The sequence below is a fragment of the Camelus dromedarius genome, chromosome 7 (genome assembly GCF_036321535.1).
Source record: "Camelus dromedarius isolate mCamDro1 chromosome 7, mCamDro1.pat, whole genome shotgun sequence".
In the NCBI taxonomy this organism is placed as follows: domain Eukaryota; kingdom Metazoa; phylum Chordata; class Mammalia; order Artiodactyla; family Camelidae; genus Camelus; species Camelus dromedarius.
This window is the reverse complement of record NC_087442.1, coordinates 31,844,240-31,863,643: the sequence shown is the minus strand read 5'-3', so window position 1 is coordinate 31,863,643 and position 19,404 is coordinate 31,844,240. Positions and strand designations below refer to the sequence as shown.

The 19,404-nt window shown below is 35.1% G+C and overlaps 1 protein-coding gene and 1 long non-coding RNA gene across 2 annotated transcripts in view; one reads left to right on the top strand and one right to left on the bottom strand.

Moving 5' to 3' along the window:
* The window catches only part of PPP1R3A (protein phosphatase 1 regulatory subunit 3A), a 34,234-nt gene extending 22,101 nt beyond the window's left edge, over nucleotides 1-12,133 (bottom strand). The window contains exon 1 of the mRNA XM_010975562.3: nucleotides 11,313-12,133. Within this exon, the coding sequence (XP_010973864.3) occupies nucleotides 11,313-12,100 (788 nt within the window). The 5' untranslated portion in view covers nucleotides 12,101-12,133. The remainder of the gene's footprint in view (nucleotides 1-11,312) is intronic.
* LOC135321672 (uncharacterized) overlaps nucleotides 1-19,404 on the top strand; it is a 228,093-nt gene that overhangs the window by 132,302 nt on the left and 76,387 nt on the right. The window lies entirely within an intron of this gene.

The window sequence follows — 19,404 nt, the reverse complement described above, 5'->3', positions numbered from 1 at the left end:
GTGCCATTTGCAGTAGGAACCCAACCACATTTGTATACTGAGAGTTAACTGAACAACAGCAAATAGAAATGATAAAACTTTACTTTCATTAAAACACTTCTTCTGAGAGAGTGGACATTAACTATTTACAAATGCCACGTGTTACCAACCTCAATAATATATTTATACTTTGGGTAGAAACCTCAGGTTTTGTACAATGAAAATTTTAGGATATTGGGAAATTTATAGTAAAACTCTTAATGAAAACTATGAGATATTATTTGAGGGTAGTGATGTGAGAGTTACCTGATATGTCATTATAGATGGGGTATATTATTATTTTTGTCACATAAAATATGTAATAATTTATGCTAATTTTCTATATATATATTTGTTTCCCAATTCTTATATCATAAAAGAAAAATAATATAATTTTAAAAAAGAAAACATTATAATTATAATAGTACTATTTCTAATTGAGTTTGCTAGTATTTTCACTAAATATTTTAAATGTAGTTTGTATTGTGCAAAAATCAAAAATTAACTACAAATTAGAAAGTTACCATTGCTTACGATTTTCACAGGTAAATGCTTATGCCTACAAGAATCAATGCAACTGGACTCCTTTTATATAGTTTTAAAACATTTGTATACAGGAATATGGGGAATCTTCATATTATTCCTGTCACTTTTCTTTAAATGTAAAATTATATCAAAATAATTTTTTTAAGCATTTGATAAGATTGTAGCAGATTAATCACACTACCTTTTCGTAGGTTTTGCAGTTAAACCTTTACATGCATTGCATTATTTCTCCTTGTTTTTGTGATCTCATATAAGCAAAGACCAGCATTCCGCAATTTCAAGACAGAGAGGACAGTGGTTTAGGTGTTTAGGTTTAGGTACACAGTAGGAATCTGGTAGAGGCAAAAGACCCAGTCAAAGGAAGTCATTAAGGTAAGGAAAAGCAGACAGAACAACAGCCAGGCCCAGAATCCACAGACGTCAGAATCAGTGAGTGCCATGAGCAGCAGCAGCAGAACGAACAGAAGTATTGGCCTGGCCCTGGCCCTGGCCCTGTCTCTGGCTCTGGCAAAAATAAAAAATGAACAATTCAGTTCTAATCAGTGGACACACGATATCTGACTTTGGTATTTTATTATTCAGCCTGTTGGATTTTTCTCTGGTCTCACTGGTCTGGATTGTGGTATGGAGGAAGCCAAAAGTTGACCAATGAATATTTCTTTTATTTGAGATGTTAAGATTACTTAACATTACAGAATAGTAGCATTGTAGTGACTCAAAGAAACAGGAAAGAAGGAAAGACTACATAATTAGAGTATCCTATAGTAGATTATATTAATTTATTTCTCAACTTGAAAGTAATCATCTAAATTTGGATTGACTACAAGATGTTAATATGGTTAATGTGTTCAATTCTATATTCAATTTTGAGTCAATTTAAACAACAAATATGCAGTTTTTGCAGAGACAAATTTCCCTCTTATCTGTCATTTTTATACTATGTAAAAATGGACTTTGTATATTCTATTCTATTCTTAATTTTTAAAATGATGTTTATTTTTAATCAAATGAATAATCATTACTTCTATGGCAATAGAACAGAATATGAGTTTAGAATTAACAGGACTTGGCAGTAGACAAATCAGTACTTATGTTGACGTTTCTTATTTGCATGACTGGGATGATGACTATGACTTTAAACAAAACACAGAATTAAGGAAGAGGGATTAGGATTGGAAGGGAAATGTAACTTTGGTTTAGGACGTAAGGGAATTAATTTGCCACCTGGATATCCAGACGGAGATGACCAGGAAGCACCTAGGCACCCAATTTTTAATGATTGTGAAAACAATGAAAGCATTCATCATTAGAACTATAATCATAATTCATTCTTTAATTATTCAGAATGGATACTTTTGGGTTTTACCAGGCTTTGCAGTTATCAGGTTTAAATTGATACTTTTTCAGTTTTTCCACACAAGACCTTTTGTTAGTCACAGTGGGGATTAACGCCTGGACTAATCCATCATTCCTGACCGCAAGGATCTTGCAGTCCAGCTGGGAAGACGGCACACACATAAAAGCTGCTAACAGTGCGGGAAAAGACCACCATTTAAAGGTCACCACTGGAAACATTCTGACTAAACAGATATAGAGGGATATATGACAAAAGTCCTCTTCCTTCCAACTAAAAATATCTGATACATAGTACATTTCGCTGAATGTTAATTTTTTTTTTTTTGCCCATAAAAAAATTGCATCAGATGCAAACATGGCAAACCTTCTCATTTAAAGAAAACTGTTTTATTTTGTACCATAGGAATAGCTACTCCATGGGAAGATACTGCCAGAAATGCTGGTAATTTAAAGGAAGCATAGCAAAGCCATGAAGGGACAGAAGCAAATCCCATAACATGTATAAATTGACCATAGGAGTAGTCCTGTTGAACTACTCCAGTTTTAAGAGATTTATAAACAAATGCCTTGAATGTTCATGTAACTGCCATTGTCTAAAATTTAAGTTGGTTTGCCAAAGTTAGCTTTGAATGAGATATTATTAATACAAAAAATATAAAATATGAACTATTTGAAGAATGTCTTTATTATATGCATTACATACACACACACATGCATCTGTGAAAGAAACAAGTTTTAAGTGAAAAGCTCATATATACGTGTATATATTTTTTTCATGCAGAAAAGCAACGCGTTAAGGATAACTTGAATGTAGGTGGGCGACGTTACTTACACTGCTCCCTCTGTTCAGTTTACTAAAGAAACTATCAACTGTGTTGACTGCACCAGTCCTCTACATGCATTCACTGCTTAGAATAATAGCTTTTAGTTAAAAATGTACACGCACACATGCAGAATAATTTTAACATACATTCAAATGAGTTCTGCATGTAGACAGAGTATTAACCTTTCTACAAAGATAACACAGTTTAAATTTCAGCTAGTCTATATTACATTTGATTTTTACAGATCTATTTGAAAATTCTTTTCAATGTACTTACACAATTATATTATTGAATGAAATTTTATTAAAACTTAGTTTTCTAGAAAGTAGTGTGACCATTATTCAAAATTATTCATTATTTGTCCAAAATTATTCAGCAATTCTAATACAGTTATCTTTTTAAGTAGACTGAGAAATAAACTGAGTGATCTTCTGAAGTACTTTCAATTTTATAATTTTGTAAAATAAAGTCTCCTTTCCTTCTCTGATTCCCATAGGAGTCCCGTACTCAGGGTGCAAAGCTAGAGGGCAGGACTGGAAGAACTTCTTAGCTAGCGTAGTGACCACTCAGCTGCCCTGGGTACATTAGCTCTGGCAACGCACCTTCCTTGTAATAGTAACATCATCCACGAGTTGGTGATGCCTTTTTTCTTCTCTGACTTTTGTGCTGAAATACTGCAAACTGGTTTATTAGTTTACTAATTAGGAACTCAGGAGGGTACATCTAAAGTTATCAGGGCTGGTCAGTTGACATGGGAAATGGACATCAGTCACAGAAACAGTGTAATGGCGCTCAACACAATTAGAATGTAAGGATAGGGAGCCCAGCATTTAATTCCATTGAGAATCAGAGCAAACAAATGACAGGATTAAAACATAGACTAGCATGAATGGCCTTATGAAAGACATATTACTCCTCAACAGAATACACTACTGAAGAACAAAGTCTTCCCAGGAGATGGTTAAGAAGAGAATGTGTAACATTTGGCTTGGGTGGTTTTCAGAATAATTCTGCCTGAAAGCAAAGGATCGAATTGGATGGCGCCTCCTACAATGCAATTCAGTGAAGACTGTTCAGAAATCAAGCGCTTGTCTTCACACTGGAGACCATGATTATAACTTTATTTACACTAAACATAATAGTCTTATACACTTACTCAAGATTATAAGTGAAGATCATATTTTTTTTCTGCTTGTACCCAAATGTAATTTTAAAATTCTGTGCAATTTTGCCATTGGCAAATACTCAAGAGATTTAAGTAGCCATTGGCAAATAGTCAAGAGATTCAAGTTGTAATGATACATTATACATTTATTTATAAACATTAATCCTCAGAAGGAGATGTTAGTAAGACGTGAAAATACTCAGCTTCATTTCGTCTCTGGCTTACGGAACTGAAAGTGACCTGAGCAGTTCTGTGTAATTTGTGATTGTGTGAAGGCATCCACAGTAGTTTTTCTTACAGATCTAGAGTCAATAGGTTAGCTTTCTATCATGGTTTAATTCTGTGAAACAGAGTGCCATCAGTGTTAAATAGGAAAAACATCTACAATTTGGCATGCTTTACAGATGTAAATTTGGGGGATATTTTGATCTGTTCTTACTACTGCAAATTTCAGAAGGGGTAAATGAAATTCAGATCCACAACTGCACATGGGACATTCATTGTCTTATGATGTTAGAATTCCATTTCTAGTTTTGACTGGAATAGCACGGTCTGATGTACAACAAAGACACCATTTTCAGAGTAACTTGAGAGGGAGGGAATGGTAAAATTTTCCAAGACGGGTTTGTTTAATGTCCAGTTGGTCTCTGTCGCTAAACAATGCTGTAGAATAGTCCAATTTGGCAATCTATTTCTACTTGTTATAGCATATTTAAACAGCAGGATGGTATGATTGTTTCAAAAAACTAGTTATCATTTATATCATAGATAGTAATACTACTATGCCAGTTACCCAAGCAAAAGCCATTAGAGAAGCAGAATGAAAACCTGAAAAGATCTGAGAGATGTGTCCTGAGGAGCTTTTTCTCTTTTATGTAGTGGTGGGATACATCAAATGCTTTAGAACAAAGAAATGACCAAAATGCAGTGGTATATAATTATTTCAAATTAAATTTCATCTTCTGTTCATAGGTGTACGGGGATGATAAGGTGAAACTGTATAGCCAACTCAGTTATTTCCACAAACACCATCTTAGGAAGAACTACCTTAAGAAAAAACATGTAGTTCATTTTAAAAAAAAAAAGCTAGTGTCCAACTTATGAAAAGTTGATGTTCCAAATTTTTTGTAACCCGGAAGTTGCTGGAATTTGGAAATCATTTTTCCCCCTAGAAGCAATGCCATGAAGTATTAGTCCCTGGTTAGTACGCAAAAACTTACTGAACCCAACCTGGCTCCTGGCAGCAGGTATGATACTGAGGGGAAAAAATACTCCTTCATGAATCTTGGGCATTGGACTAGCCACATACAAGATTTTAAAATTTGGAATTTATCACCAATGCTGTTTTGAGAATCTACAAAGTGTCAGCAACTGGGATAGAGACTTAATACATGTTAGCAAATTTATTTCTCACAGAAACTCTGCCAAGTAGAAATTACATGAATAAGATGGATACAAAATGTAATTTATCCAAGTTCACATGGCAATTAGTTAGAATGAAAGCCCAGATCTGCCCTATTTTAAAGCCCATGCTGTTTCCAATATGCCTTATTCTTTTTAGAATCCTCCTCCCCTCCCGTATACACATACACACTCCAGACCTGACTACCAGTCTGTACTCAAGTCTGCCTTGTATCCCAGAGTGTGCTCTCTGCTCTAAACCTAGCCATTTCCATTGTCTCAGTCCAAACCCAAAGCCCATTTGTGCAGCTAATTTTAACTGAGTGTAAGGTAAAGATATTCCCTTCCATCCTAGAGGTGTCTGCATTTAAGGAGAGGAATCTCTGTGTGTGTGTGTATTATATAGAAGTGTGCATGCACATATAAACACACAGACACACACACCTATATCTGTATGATCTTTTAAGTCTGACAAGTCACTGGCAATCAGCCCCCCTCAGGTGTCTGCCACTGAGGAGGTCACTTTCCTTATATTATTCTTGCTGGGATGTTGGGGTAAAACCTTGGAACAGGAACAAGAGTCACAAGAGTCAAAGAAGGTGAAAAAACTTAAGTATCCTGCTTCACAATTTTTTCCTTGGAGCTTTATTGGCTCAGAAATCTTGGGCCCTGCTCCATTTTCACAGGCTGCACATGGGCTTCAGGTGGGAACATAGGCTTGTAGAGATCCCAGAGGGTCCACGAGAGGCCTGGCATCCAAGATCCCCTTTAGCTAGAGCTTGAGAGAAACCCTGAGTGATGAGATGCTCTTCTTCTTCTCTCAGAAAAGGTCCAGAACTCCTCCAGCGAAAGTCTAGGCTTAGAGGGGTATGAATTTCCACAAAATCAGGAAGCCACAAAACCCTAGTAGATCTCCAAGGAAACCCTAAGCTAGTTGGCTTCTTGCTGTCAACCAGCTGGCAGCTTCCAAACAGTCCTCCTGACGGGTCCTGTGCAGCTGTGTTTTATGTTACCGTCTGGCCTTGCCAGAGGTTCCTCCCTTAAACAGACCAGGCTTCCACAATTAGTGTGGACTCAAAACAGGTTAGTTACAGAATACATTAAATCGTAAAGGCCTCGCGGGGCCTATTTACACGTCTTTGGACTATTTCCAGGATCCCAGATTATACTGTAAGTGTAAATTAAGGAAGTCTCACAATCCTATGGCTCTGACTGGAACACGCTGCATGACCATACCTTATGCCCCATTTTCCAATGCTTTTCTTGGCCTCATTTTAACAATTTTACCACCCTGAAAGATAAACTTTCTGTAATCTTAAAGTTGTGCTTTACAAAGTATCTCTCTCTTTGCCGTTCGTGAATGTGCCTGGGTTCTATTCCTCAGGTACAAAAATTGAAGACTGATCGCTTTTTTTCCCTTGGCATTGAAATCTTTCAGGAATTTATTTGCATTCACCTGGCCAAGTTATAAATACCATCCAACACCTATATCATGTCGTTTCATTACTTAAAATAATAAATTGGTTTCACTTAATAAAATACAAAACCAGATGAAGTCAGTCTTTGTACCCAATGGTTGGGAACATACATTTAGCAGCTGTTGGGAGGGAAAAAAAAAAAAATAATGCTGAAAAGGTCAGTCCCCTGGCCAGTACACAAGATCAGTTATAGATCATGGATTCGAGAAAACCTGAAATGTAATGTAAGTGGTTTTCATTTTTTATCCATGGCTTTCTGTGTATACCCAAAGAATCTGAGCTTGGGTTCAGTGTTCTCTTCTCCCCACCCTCTTCTCTTAGCCCCCTGTGAGGCCTGTTCCCTTGGGGCCTCTCCTTTCTACGGGGTCATGTTTCCAGCCTTGTGCCTAACCACACAGTACCTGACACACAGGCCCTAATAAACACTTGTGGAATGAGTTCTGAAACCTGAACAAGGAAGACTGTGATGTCAGGAGAAATAACACAGTCCAAGAAGCAAGAAATTAGTTAGCTGAACACGATTTGATAGTAATGATGGCAATTAATATGTGGCTCTTGGTGACGACTTTATATGTGCCCAACACTTTACTAGAAGCTTTAAAAATATAATCTCATTTTACTTTAGTTTAATCATTATAACATTGGGCATTATTACCCCTATTTTACAGATGAATAAACTGAGACTTGAGAAGTAAAGTAATATGTCCCTGTCACATAGTTATTAGGCATGTATTAACTGGGATTAACATGTGTGCCCGTTCAATGCCAGAATCAGTGCATTTTTACCCCTTTTGACCAGGTCCTCCATTTTTTCATCTATTAAACGTGGAAATTTTCATAGTCATTAAGATCTCTTCCACCTTTAAGATGTTTCAGATATCAGATGACACATCTCAAAAATTTTACTATTCAGTGGGGTTTCCTTGTTGGTTAAAATCCTGCAAAAGACAAAGAAATGTCTCTCTAAAGCTGAAAATTTAGAAACCCTGAAAGGAAAGAGGAGAGGAACTGTTGGGCAGTTTGAGCCTTTCTAGGGTTTTTCAGATCCATCTAAAGCTAGAGTTAGCCTTGTATTTTCATAGGAGTTAACATTTTCTGATAATTTACTATGTGCCAGACACAGTGCCAAAACTTTATGTGTATTACTTTATGGAAATCTTAATCTCTTTGAGATAGTACCATTATTATTCACAATTAACAGAAGAGGTACCAAGTTTAACTTGCATAACGTCACACAGCTAGCATGTGGTGCACCTTGGACTTAAACCCAGATACGTGTAACTCTGAAGCCCCCAATTTTAACTTTAACTGCTTCTGCATGCTATTTTTAGCTTATTTATCTATGTACATTTAATGTTATTTAATTCTTTTGGTAGTTTATTTTGAAATAATGCCTATGAGATGTAGATCAGAAATCTGCTTAGTTTGTTTGCTAACACATACCCCAGGGCCACATATGTGGTGACACTCAGCAGGTATCTCCTGATGCATGCCTTTCAGTGCAATTAAATACATTTGGGTCACTCTCAGTCACATGCCTATGAGTTACAAACTCTGTCTTCTCCCTCTAAATATTTCTTTCTGTCCAAAGTGGATAGATTAATAAGAAAGAAAACAAACAACCACATCAATGTGGAGATTTGCAATCTCTGACCTGAAAAAAAAGCTCCATAGAGAAAACATAAGGCCTGGGGTGACTGACAGAAAAGAAATCCTGCCTCACTAAATGTGTTATTGTGGTTCATTAGAAGGGGTTATTAAGACTTTCAGAAGATACAGTCTCTGGGACCCTGATAGCAAATTAACTTTGGTTTTAAGAGAAATTCAGGTTAGTTGTTACTCTCTTCATTAAGACAGACCTATTTTCAGTTTAACTTTGATTTATATTACACAGTATTATGAATCTACATGCATGTTTGAAGTAAAAATTCACATACATTTCTCTTTTGTATTTATCTTCTCAAAGAAGTGAGCTCCAAATTAAGTTACATAGAAAGTGTGGAAATGCTCAAAACAGACCCATTTAGATTCTGTAAACTTTTGAAAGGAGGAAGATATTTTAGAAGCTTTAACTTTTTGATCAAATAAGTATTAGTTCATTTTTGCTTTAGCCAAGTAGACATTTTATAAAAGAACACTAATAAGGTGTGCAATTTTTCCCTAACCAAATTCTTCACAATGAAATCCAACTGCAATATTCATTTAGAAATTTGATAATGCTCTCTTGTGTGAGTTTTAGGAATATTTGAAACCCCATTGCATATAAATTATATCATGGAAAAGCTGTATAAATATTCTATTATGGCACATGCTGTTCCACGGATCTGTCAGGATTTCCTTTATACACTCCATTTTGAGTGGTATATAAATCAGATGTAAAAATTCGTGTTGGACTGAAACTCAGCACAAAAGGCCTCCTCCAGAGGCAAATGCTTTTTTTCAAAATGTGGTTTGAATTATGTTGGTCATTTTTAAGTTATAGAAGTGCAGAAAATGTATTTGTGGTTTTGAAGGAGAGAGATTTTTTCCATTTTTATAACTCATTAGGAAACTTTACAGGCCTTTAGACCATTTTGTGGTTTAGTTCTTCTCAAGTTTTTCCCCAAAGCAATATTAAAACTTGAATGGTGTCCGCTATGAGTCCAATGATTACTGTTCTGAATACAAATATGTGTATGAATATATATCTAGTTATACATATCTTAGACTAGGAGAAGTTTCAATATTGTCATGACTGGTGTAGATTAGCCCTAGCAGTTACCCGTTTTTGTATTTGGTATCATGTTTGGTCCATCGAAGGACTCCTCTGTCTATACCATAGTTCAGATGTAATGCTTGTAATTTTAAAGCTGCATTTCTAGCCTGCAGAAAAATCCAGAGTTGAACAGGACTTCTTTTATAAGGTCTCTTGACAATAAGGCTGTGCCTTTTCTAAGTTTTGCTTTTCTTTAACATATAAGGCAAGTCGCAGCCTGTTTATTAGGTATTCACTGATGATCTCATTTGTGAAGTAGTTAATATGTGTATGTTTATGTATACAAATTAGCTTTTTAAATAGTGTTGAACTTATTTTGTCTACATAGCTAACATGTTGCTAAGTAATTTCATAAACACCAGAACTATTACTTCAACACATAGAGATTATGATTATTTTATCTCATAGTAGCATTGATTAAAACCTGAGAAAGTTATTTGGACAAAGAAAGTTGGCATAATTGACAAAGTCAGGTAAACCAATCTTTCAAATGACCTTAAAGGATAATGAAAATTGAAGTATATTGTGTGATTGAACTGTTCCACCTACATTATTTAGTTCATTAATCCATTAGAATAGCACATTTAGTGGTTATTATTTATTGGCATATAAATAGATCAAGGCATTAAAATATAAGAGGTTAAAAATGTCACAGTGTTATTCTTTATGTTTTTATTTAATGCCTCTTAGAATCTGGGAGTCTTGAATCCTAATACAGTTTCCTTTCCATCACATGACACTATTTCTGGTGCAGTTACTAGAATCTTTGGGTCTAAGGACAGTTAGAATGAACCACCCTGAGGATAAGCAAGCATTTGCCTGTGGCTGGTGAGGCCTGGTGGGTTTTTCCTTTGGGTAACTCTGAGGAACAGGAGTGGTCCATCTCCTCCTAGATGTTTTACCTATTAGCCTACTGTCATGGAAATTAGCCGGCTCTGCAATGGAGAGAGCTGAATACCCAGGGTTTGGTGTTTTTTGTTTTTTTTTGTTTTTGTTTTTGTTTTGTTTTCATATTAATAAGAGATCAAGGTTACTAATGAGGGGTCATATCCCAAATCTCTAATATATAAAGCTAACATCCTCATTTCTATTTGGGTCATTTTTTAAAAATTCTGCTCCATTTACTTTTTCTAAATTATACTACTTTGTGTTCCATAATGTTACATTGGTTAGAATTATAAATGTTTATGTGTAATTCATACATCACTCCTACACTTCTGTTTTTCTCTTAGTTTATCATTAAAGTCATAGCTCTTACGATTTAACTTAACGTGTTATCACTCCAAACATTCTTGTATGACTCAGTCAGTCTTAAAAATGTTGTTACAGCTTTTGGGGGAAGTCTATGAATTTCTGAGCACATATTGAAACACAGTTCTATGTTATTCAGAATTGTTTTGAAGTACGGCAAAAACATTTAAAACTACTGAAAATGAATATACTATTTAAAAGACAATATAAACATGTTTTGAATCTAGATTCCATAGTTTGAACTTGAGCAATTTAAACTGGTTATGGAGGCAATATACACATTGCACGCACCACCCCCCCTTCCATCTATTGTGTTATACCTGTATTTCCCTTACCTTTGGAGGAGAAATAACAGTGCTACATTTGAATAGCATTGACCTTGTTAAAGCCTACCACGGTTGTTTTATACATAACATACAGTAAACAGAATGGCTACTTTTTACAACCAGTAAAATAAAAAATGACATTTAAAAAATCTTAAGATTATAAAAAGTAAAGAATGTAAGATATATTCTCACCTTGATTTTACCTTTAAGCAGCCTTTTATTTGTCTATTAGGAACTTCTTCCGGTGGTTTTACAGGCTCCAGCTCTTGTTCTTTCTTTTGACAAACCAATACATAATTTGTGCCATTATTATTTGACCAAAAAGTACCAACAGAAGTTTCATAACGTATACAAAACTCAACTTTAGTGCCATCTTTCTGATAAGGAGGAACCAATAAAATCTTAAAGGAGAACTGGTCAGTTTCACCATCACATGAATTTGGGACATATTCTGCTAATATGTCATAATATGTCTGCCAGTCATCTAAGGACATTCTCACATATACTAACTTCTCAAAAGAAATATTCAAAACTCGAATAATTCCCTTCATACTTGTAGACCCAGGAAGATACTCTGTTGACTCCAGTATCGCTTTCTGTACTTGAAGTTGTTGCATAAGATCTTCTTTTGAAGAAGGCAGGTCAAATAGTGGAGATAAAACATATTCTTCTGTGTGGAAAATGTCCTTCCTTAAGTCAAAATCAGTTGAACCACTCGGTAATTCCCAGCAATCAAATTCTTTAACAGACACAAGATTGAATCCAAAGGTGTCAGCAAATGAAACTCTTCTTGCACCTGAAGGTGGATTTTCCAGGTAAATGTCTTCAGACGAATCCGAACCTCGTCTGCTAGGTTGAGGGGAGAAACCAGGTTTGAAGGTAGCTTTAACTTCTTCATCTTCAGAAAGAGAATCAGATAAATTAGGAACTTCTAAAAAGTTATCTTTGCTAATCTGACTAGGTTCTTCAGAAGGCTCCATTGGGCTCTCTGATATCAAATAAGGGAGAACTGTACAACTAGTAGAGGCTGATATTTGAGACACTGAGGCTTAAAATAAGTATAAGGTTACAGTTGACATTGCAAAAAGGAGTCAGCTCTATAAATAGGTCCGATGGCGTGTAAACTATGCTTGCTCGCCTCCAAAGGCCTTTAATATGATAGCATCCATGTTACTCTCACCAACATGTTTCAGATTTAACTCTCAATTTTTAAAGTTGCATGTGTTTATGAGTTCCAAAGAGACATTTTAAATCATCTGCTGTGTTCAAAAATCTGAAACTTTAGCATAAAAATATTTCTTAACCAGTTGATATTAAAAATTAAAACTTGGACTATGTATTTTTAAAGAAAATAAAAGTAGTATCACAATATTAAATATATAGCTTGAGCTAAATCAATCCATTGGAGCAGGCAACAGCAGACAGGAGAGAGCAAGAATATTTATAGAAATGAAAAGATCTGATGTCTAATAATAATGATAGCTACCATTTACCAGGGATGATGTGAACTCTAAACGGTTCAGTAGAGATGCTGGGAGTCATGAGGAAAGAAACATGATTTAGATGGTGAAGGTATCATTTGAAATAAACCATAAAGGGTAGGTAGGATATAGACATGCAGGGTTGACGTACATGAGGTGGATTTTCCAGGTGGAAGAAATAGCCTAAGCCAAGGCTTGGAACAAATAATTAGTCAAATCTATGTTAAACATTAGTAAGTTTCTTTTAATTAAGCCATGGAAAAATAAAATTCAGACAAGTAATGTGTTATTGACTTGAAAATATAGGCGAGCAATAGTAAGCCTGGCCCAAGAGTGAAATTTTTTTTTTTTTTTTTTTTGGCGTCCCTGGGTGGGCCCAAAGGAGTGAAATATTTTTGTAGAATAAAATGTTCATCGTTGGCAAATTGCCGTTTGATACCCACAAAGCAGAAGTTAATCCTTGGACATCTTGGAGTTCAATGTAAGTTTTAAATTGTGCAGCCTGTTTACACTGTCATATTTTTGTATTAATGTAAAACCCACTTTAGAGATGGCAATTGGGAAAAAATCCATAAAAAATTTAAACATACATATGCTTTGACCCAGAAATGCTCCAGCTAGAAATTTGCCCTATCAGTAAGGAAAAAGTATGCAAAGATAAATGTAGATATATGTTCATAATAGGATTGATTAGTTTCAAAATTCTAGGAACTATCTAAATATCCATCAATAGTGAAATGGACAAATAATGTTACACCCATATAATAGAATGTTTTACAGCAATAAAAAGGATAAAATAGCACTTTATGTGTTGACATGGAAAGACAACCAAGATAAATGCCTAAGTGAAGAAAAGAAAGTGTGCACAGATATGTGCTTAGAAAATTCCTGGAAAGACACAAAACAAACTGTTAGCAGTGGTTATCTCTAACCACAGAGGTTGAAGGTTGCAAGGGGAAAGGACTCTTATCATTTCGTTTTATGGTTTCTGTACTATTTGAAATGTTAGCCATGAGCAAGATTTTCTTTCAATATATCTCCAACTCAAATTAACTAAATTAAGTGTGAAAGGTGATTATTTTTTAAAAACAGAGAACCCAATAGCATATTTTTAAATGGCAGCTTTATAAATACATTATAACTTACTGAATAATTTCAGTTGCATACAATAGTAGATCAAGAAATTTTTTTTCAAAATTAAAAATAAGTGGCTTCTAGGATAAGGAAATGAAGTTATTTAAGCTTTTCCTCATAGCTAGAATGCGTGGTGACCACATGGATTGTTCAAGAATGTAAGTTGGCTGTGGAAATGACTACCCCTTGCAAACATAATGACCATGAGCCGTGAGTAGCCATATTCCAAAGTACCGAAAATGTATCATTAGTTATTCAAGGAAATTCGTAACAAAATGCTTCATAGCATTTGTCAGTAATCCATACAGTCACGTAAATAACAGAATAAAGAAAATTTGCAGATATAATAATGTACTAAATTATTTTAACTATCCAGGGATTGTAAGCAGAGGCATGGAGATAAAAGCCCCTAGGTTTGTACACTGGCTCTGACACTTACTAGTTGGGTGACCTTCAGAATGTTGCTCAAATTTTCTTACCCTAAGTTTCCCTGATTGTTAAAATGCAGTGTTAACAAATAAATGAGATGCTTGTTAAATGTTTAGCACACAATTTATGTAATAGTAGCAATGATTATTTTTATTTCTATACATGTTTGTGAAACGTTGATTTCTAAGATACATCAATAGACCAGAGATAGATCAGACAGATAGATCAGATTGATAGATGGATAGACAGATAGGTAGGCAGATAGATAGACACAGAGAATCCACATACATAATACTAACTAATGGCTTGTAATTTGTTTCATTTTTGTCTTTTTTAAAGGCTATAGTATATAACGTTTAGCTTTGCAAGACATAAAATAGCTCTGCATTAGAAAATGGTCCTGTTATTTGAGCTAAACTTTCCTTTTCTTAATTTCTCTTTCCACAGAGCACTGCTCCCTTGATTTGTAGTAATCACTGCCTATCTTTTGGAGTTTATAACCTTTGCATAATTGTAGACGGTTGACATGTTCCCCCTTAGTCACCACTTAGCTAAAGCAGAGTGATTTCATCTTTTTAATCTCTTCTCACATGTCAATCCTCCAGTGCTTTTTATCGTTTTGTTACTCCTCTATGAACTCCTTCCAGCTTGCCTATATTATTCTGTTAATGAGCTGCCCCGAGATGAATGCAATAGCACAGATCAAGTGTCTCTGGGGCATGTAAAGAAACTCTGCCAGTTTCAGCGTTGTGACTTGGTGTTTGTACTTGGTTAAAATTTACATCTCCTTGCTTTTTTCCATATCATAGATCAGACCCACATCTTGTTTTCTCATATTCACTACTACTTCAATTTTAACATGACTTTTTACTTCATCAATTCCTGAGGTTTACTGTTTTTATCAGTTATGACTTTTTATTTTTATTGATTTATTTATTTTTTTACCAAACTGCAGCTCAAGTTTCCACATATTCTACTTCCTTTGTATTAATCAAAGATTCTCAAAGGCACCTTTAACATGAAAGACCATTTCGATCAGGATCCCCATAAATAGGAAATAGATGTCATGCTAAATAGAAGATAATTCCAGGAGGGCTTATTTACAAGGGTCTCTTTATAAAGTGTAAGTGCAGAAAAGCCACAAGGGCTAGTGCAGTAAACTGGGGCCAGTTGCATCAGAGCAGTTACCATCCCTCAAGAGATGAGGAAGGGGACAATCATCAAAACTTGAAAGCACAGAGTGCCATAAATGGGGGGGGGGGGCAGTGGGGTCACTGGGGGATCAGTGTTCTTTGGTCAAGGGACACACCAGCTGAAGATGACCCTGCCAGGAGTGATGCATGGGCAAAAATACATTGAACTCACTCTTCTCCTTTCCTGTGATATCCTTCCTGGGCTGCCCATTGGCCGGAGACTATGGATTCTATTACAGTTCATTCAGATCAGTCCCTGAGAGCAGAGAGCAGAGTGGAAAGGGGTAAAAGAAAAAAAGTGGTGGGTGGATTTGGAAGAGCAAACAAAGGATATTAGAGATTAAAAGTTTCATATTTACTTATCTTTGTGTGCTTCTGTGCTATATTTAAGCACGTGTATATGTGTTTCTCTTTCTTCATATATATTCCATCTCAATGCCAACTGAGTTTCTATTGCCTAATCTTTTATTGTCACAGCACAAAAAAATTTCAGATGTTTAAGATCTGTAAGCTCTGATCTAGTGAAAGTCACATAAGGAATATTTAGCTTATCCACAGATGACTAGTGATCTTTCTTGAGATTAATTTAACATCGCATCTGTTTCCCGTGTTAGTGTAAGTCTTTGTAGCCTACACTCTAGAAGCATTTTGTCAGAAAAGAACCTGGAACAGTGATTCTGAACAAGGGATACACAGCAAAAATCACTGGGTGAGATGTTCAAACTTCACAGGCTCAGGTGTGCTATCAAATCTACTGAATGAGAACTTCCAGGTTGATGATGCCCCACAAGTGATTCTGGCGTATATGCGTCATCTACTAGTCTCTTGGCCATAGGGTCAAGGACTTAGGTTCTAGTTAGAGCAAGCTATCATCCCTCAGGTACCACATGCTTTCTTTTATACCGACCCTATAAAATACTTTTTCAAAAAATTTTGTGGCGTTACAGAGTAGCAGAACTTTCAGGCATTTAGCAATCATCTAGACTAGCCCTTCATTTTCACATAAGAAAACTGAAATCCAGAACAACAAAGGACCCCCATCATTTGGTAACAGATCAGGGACTTGAACTCAGCTCTCTATTGCTTTCTGTCCAGTATTCTCCGTATTATACCATCCATACACCAACTTTTAGTTTTAGAATTCATAATTAACAAATTAATCATCCTTTGAAAAATAGTCATTAAAATTCATTTGTTCTAGATTTAGTTTTCTTTTTTAATCAATTAACTTTTGTGAACTTTCTTTTTTCCATTTGATGGAGGATCTCCAGGGGTGTCCAGATAAATTTTCTTTGTGGCAGATTCTCTCAACCTTTTTCAACCTATGCCTTTTTGGTAAATATAGTATTTTACACTGTTTTCTCTCTCTCCCTTAGAGGCTTTGCTATACTTCTATTTGGGAATTACTGGTCTCAGTTATAAAAATGAATTATATGATCTCTTTAGAACTAACATTGATAATTATTATTTTAAAGGACTGTTCGTTAAAGGGAACTACTTCAAACATAGTTTGAGACAGATTTGTTCATCAGATGGCCATCATTGGAAAAAAATCCTCTGCAAGTGTTCATATCTACCAATAAAACATACAGATCAGTCAGCAGAAAATGAAAACTTTGCCAGATGCAGGTAAATTTTTAAAGGGATATGTCATTTATTCCACAGAGAGCTGAATCATTTAGTACAGGTAATTGATCATGTTATAGCAGACGAGTTTGCCACCAAAGGCAGCATCCAGATTCTTCAGCTTAATTTATAAAAGAAAAACCAGTAAAATACTTAAGTACAAAGTGCTTATTTTGTATGGATTATCCAATAAGCTTTAAACTCCTTTGGTCAAAATAAAAGCATATGGATATATAGTAGTTATAGAAATCTAGAGCTTTAAGTTCAGTTATCAAGCAAGCATCATTTTACCTATAAGACGATTGGAATCCAAGTGGTCAACTGAATTCTTACTCGGGGTTGTTGGTGATTTCAGCATTAGCCCTAAAAGGAAAACATACTGTAAACTTCTTGAAGACAGATACCATCTGATAATATCTTAGTAAACTGTTCATTGACCTATAAAAATCATGCCCATAGTATATGCATTTTGATACTAAAAAGTACAGCTAAGCACACTGCACTGGGAGTCAATAGGCCTGAATTCTGGAGTCACATTTATCACTAAGAAACTATATGGCACTAGAAATCATTTAGCTGCTTTGTCTAAATGTCTGGATTTTTTTTAAGATCTCCTCAAAAATTGGAAATCTGCAGACACTTGACCCTTTTATTATGAAAGTTGCTATTTACATGTGAAGCAAACATACATTGATTTCCTTCTTTGTGGCACATACTGTGCTAGATGCTAAGGCTACAACGTTAAATACAAAATATGGAATCTTTTCTCAACAGCTGAGCAGAGAGAGCCAGGGGAGAGACAGACAGCAGGAGAAACTCTCCATCATGTTATAGCTCACTCTGTTGCCCTGATAGCCTTAGTCATTGATTGGAAAATCATGGGAATAATCCTTGTAGGCTTGGCTTACAACATTCTCCTCTCTATTGTGTTAGAATTGTATTGTGTTAGAATTGGACTCTTGTTTCATAGACAGGTTTTTAAATTCTTTTATCTGCAGCCAGGGCCGATCCATCCCTTTTTTAAAGAAGCTCAGCCTCCAAATAGTATAAAATACTGATTCTTGTGGCTGCTATTTATTTTGTTAATTTTATTGACTATTTATTTCAGGAAATCTAGTGTTAGAGTGTTAGCCAAAAATGCTGTGCTCAATTTTCACCCCACATTTTCAGGTGAGGTGAGGGCATCAGCTAAGAAATACTTAGGAGCCCATGTAAGAGTGCAAATCCCTTGCACTCTCATTTGCATATGTACATATGTATATGTATGACATAGATAGCCCTAGCCTAAAATCAATTAAGAACAACAAATTCAATATTTTTTCTAATTATATTAATGTAAATTATCAAACATTATTTTAACTACTAACTTAATTATTTGAAGTTGTAAATTCCAGTAGTTAAATTTTAGATACTATTTATTTGGATACACTCTTGGACATACTTGTCATATTTTTCAGTCAGAAATATTTATTTCATTAAACATATTTTACTGGTAGAAGTTTAATAAAATGGAAGAGTGAGTTTTGGAGTCAAATAGACCTGGTTCAAATGCCTTCTGTTTTTCTTATAAGCTGTTTGCTCTTGGGCAGGATGCTTAACTACTCTGTGCCTCATTTTTCATTCTGTGAATGGAGCACAATAGTGCTTAAGTCACTGGATTGTTGTAAGGATTAAACTAGAACATGTGCGTAAGCAGTTGCCAATAATGACAACCCAAATAAACAATAAAAATTGTATGTATTATTATTGTTATTTTTGCTGAAGGTAATGTTGCAATATTGTTGATCATATTAACATACCTCCATTCTTGAGAGAGAATTCAGCTGTGGGATTTAAGAACACAGTCACTGGGGACGCACTGCTTATGCTCAAATCCTGCTTCAGTTTATTAGCTGAATGACTTTAGGTAATTACTTAACCTTTCTGTGCTTTTATTTCCACATTTATTTGTCCAATAGTAATACCATAGTTCCTACCTCCAAGAGTTGTTCAAAGATCAAATGAGTTAATAAATGAAAAGTTTATGAAGCAATAAAAAGTATATAGTTATGGTGGTTAAAAATTTACAAGGAAAATCCCAGCATCTAAATTATGGGACATGATAGAGGTGTAACCTAATGCTACAGTTGTAATAATTCCACAAAATATAAATGTATCCAATCAACATGTTGTACGCTTTAAACTTGCATGATTTTGTATGTCAACTATATCTCACTAAATTTTTAAAAAGCCAATCATCTAGTATAGTCATTGTGTATTTTTCTTACATTTTCCTTCTTGAAAGTTCCATGAGAAAAAGTATCCATTTTGTGTACCATTGTATTTCCATATATTGCGTATTATGTAAATGGATGAATGGGTAGATGTGTGGATGGATAGATGGATAGATGGATGTGTGAGTGGGTAGATGGTAGGAAGAAT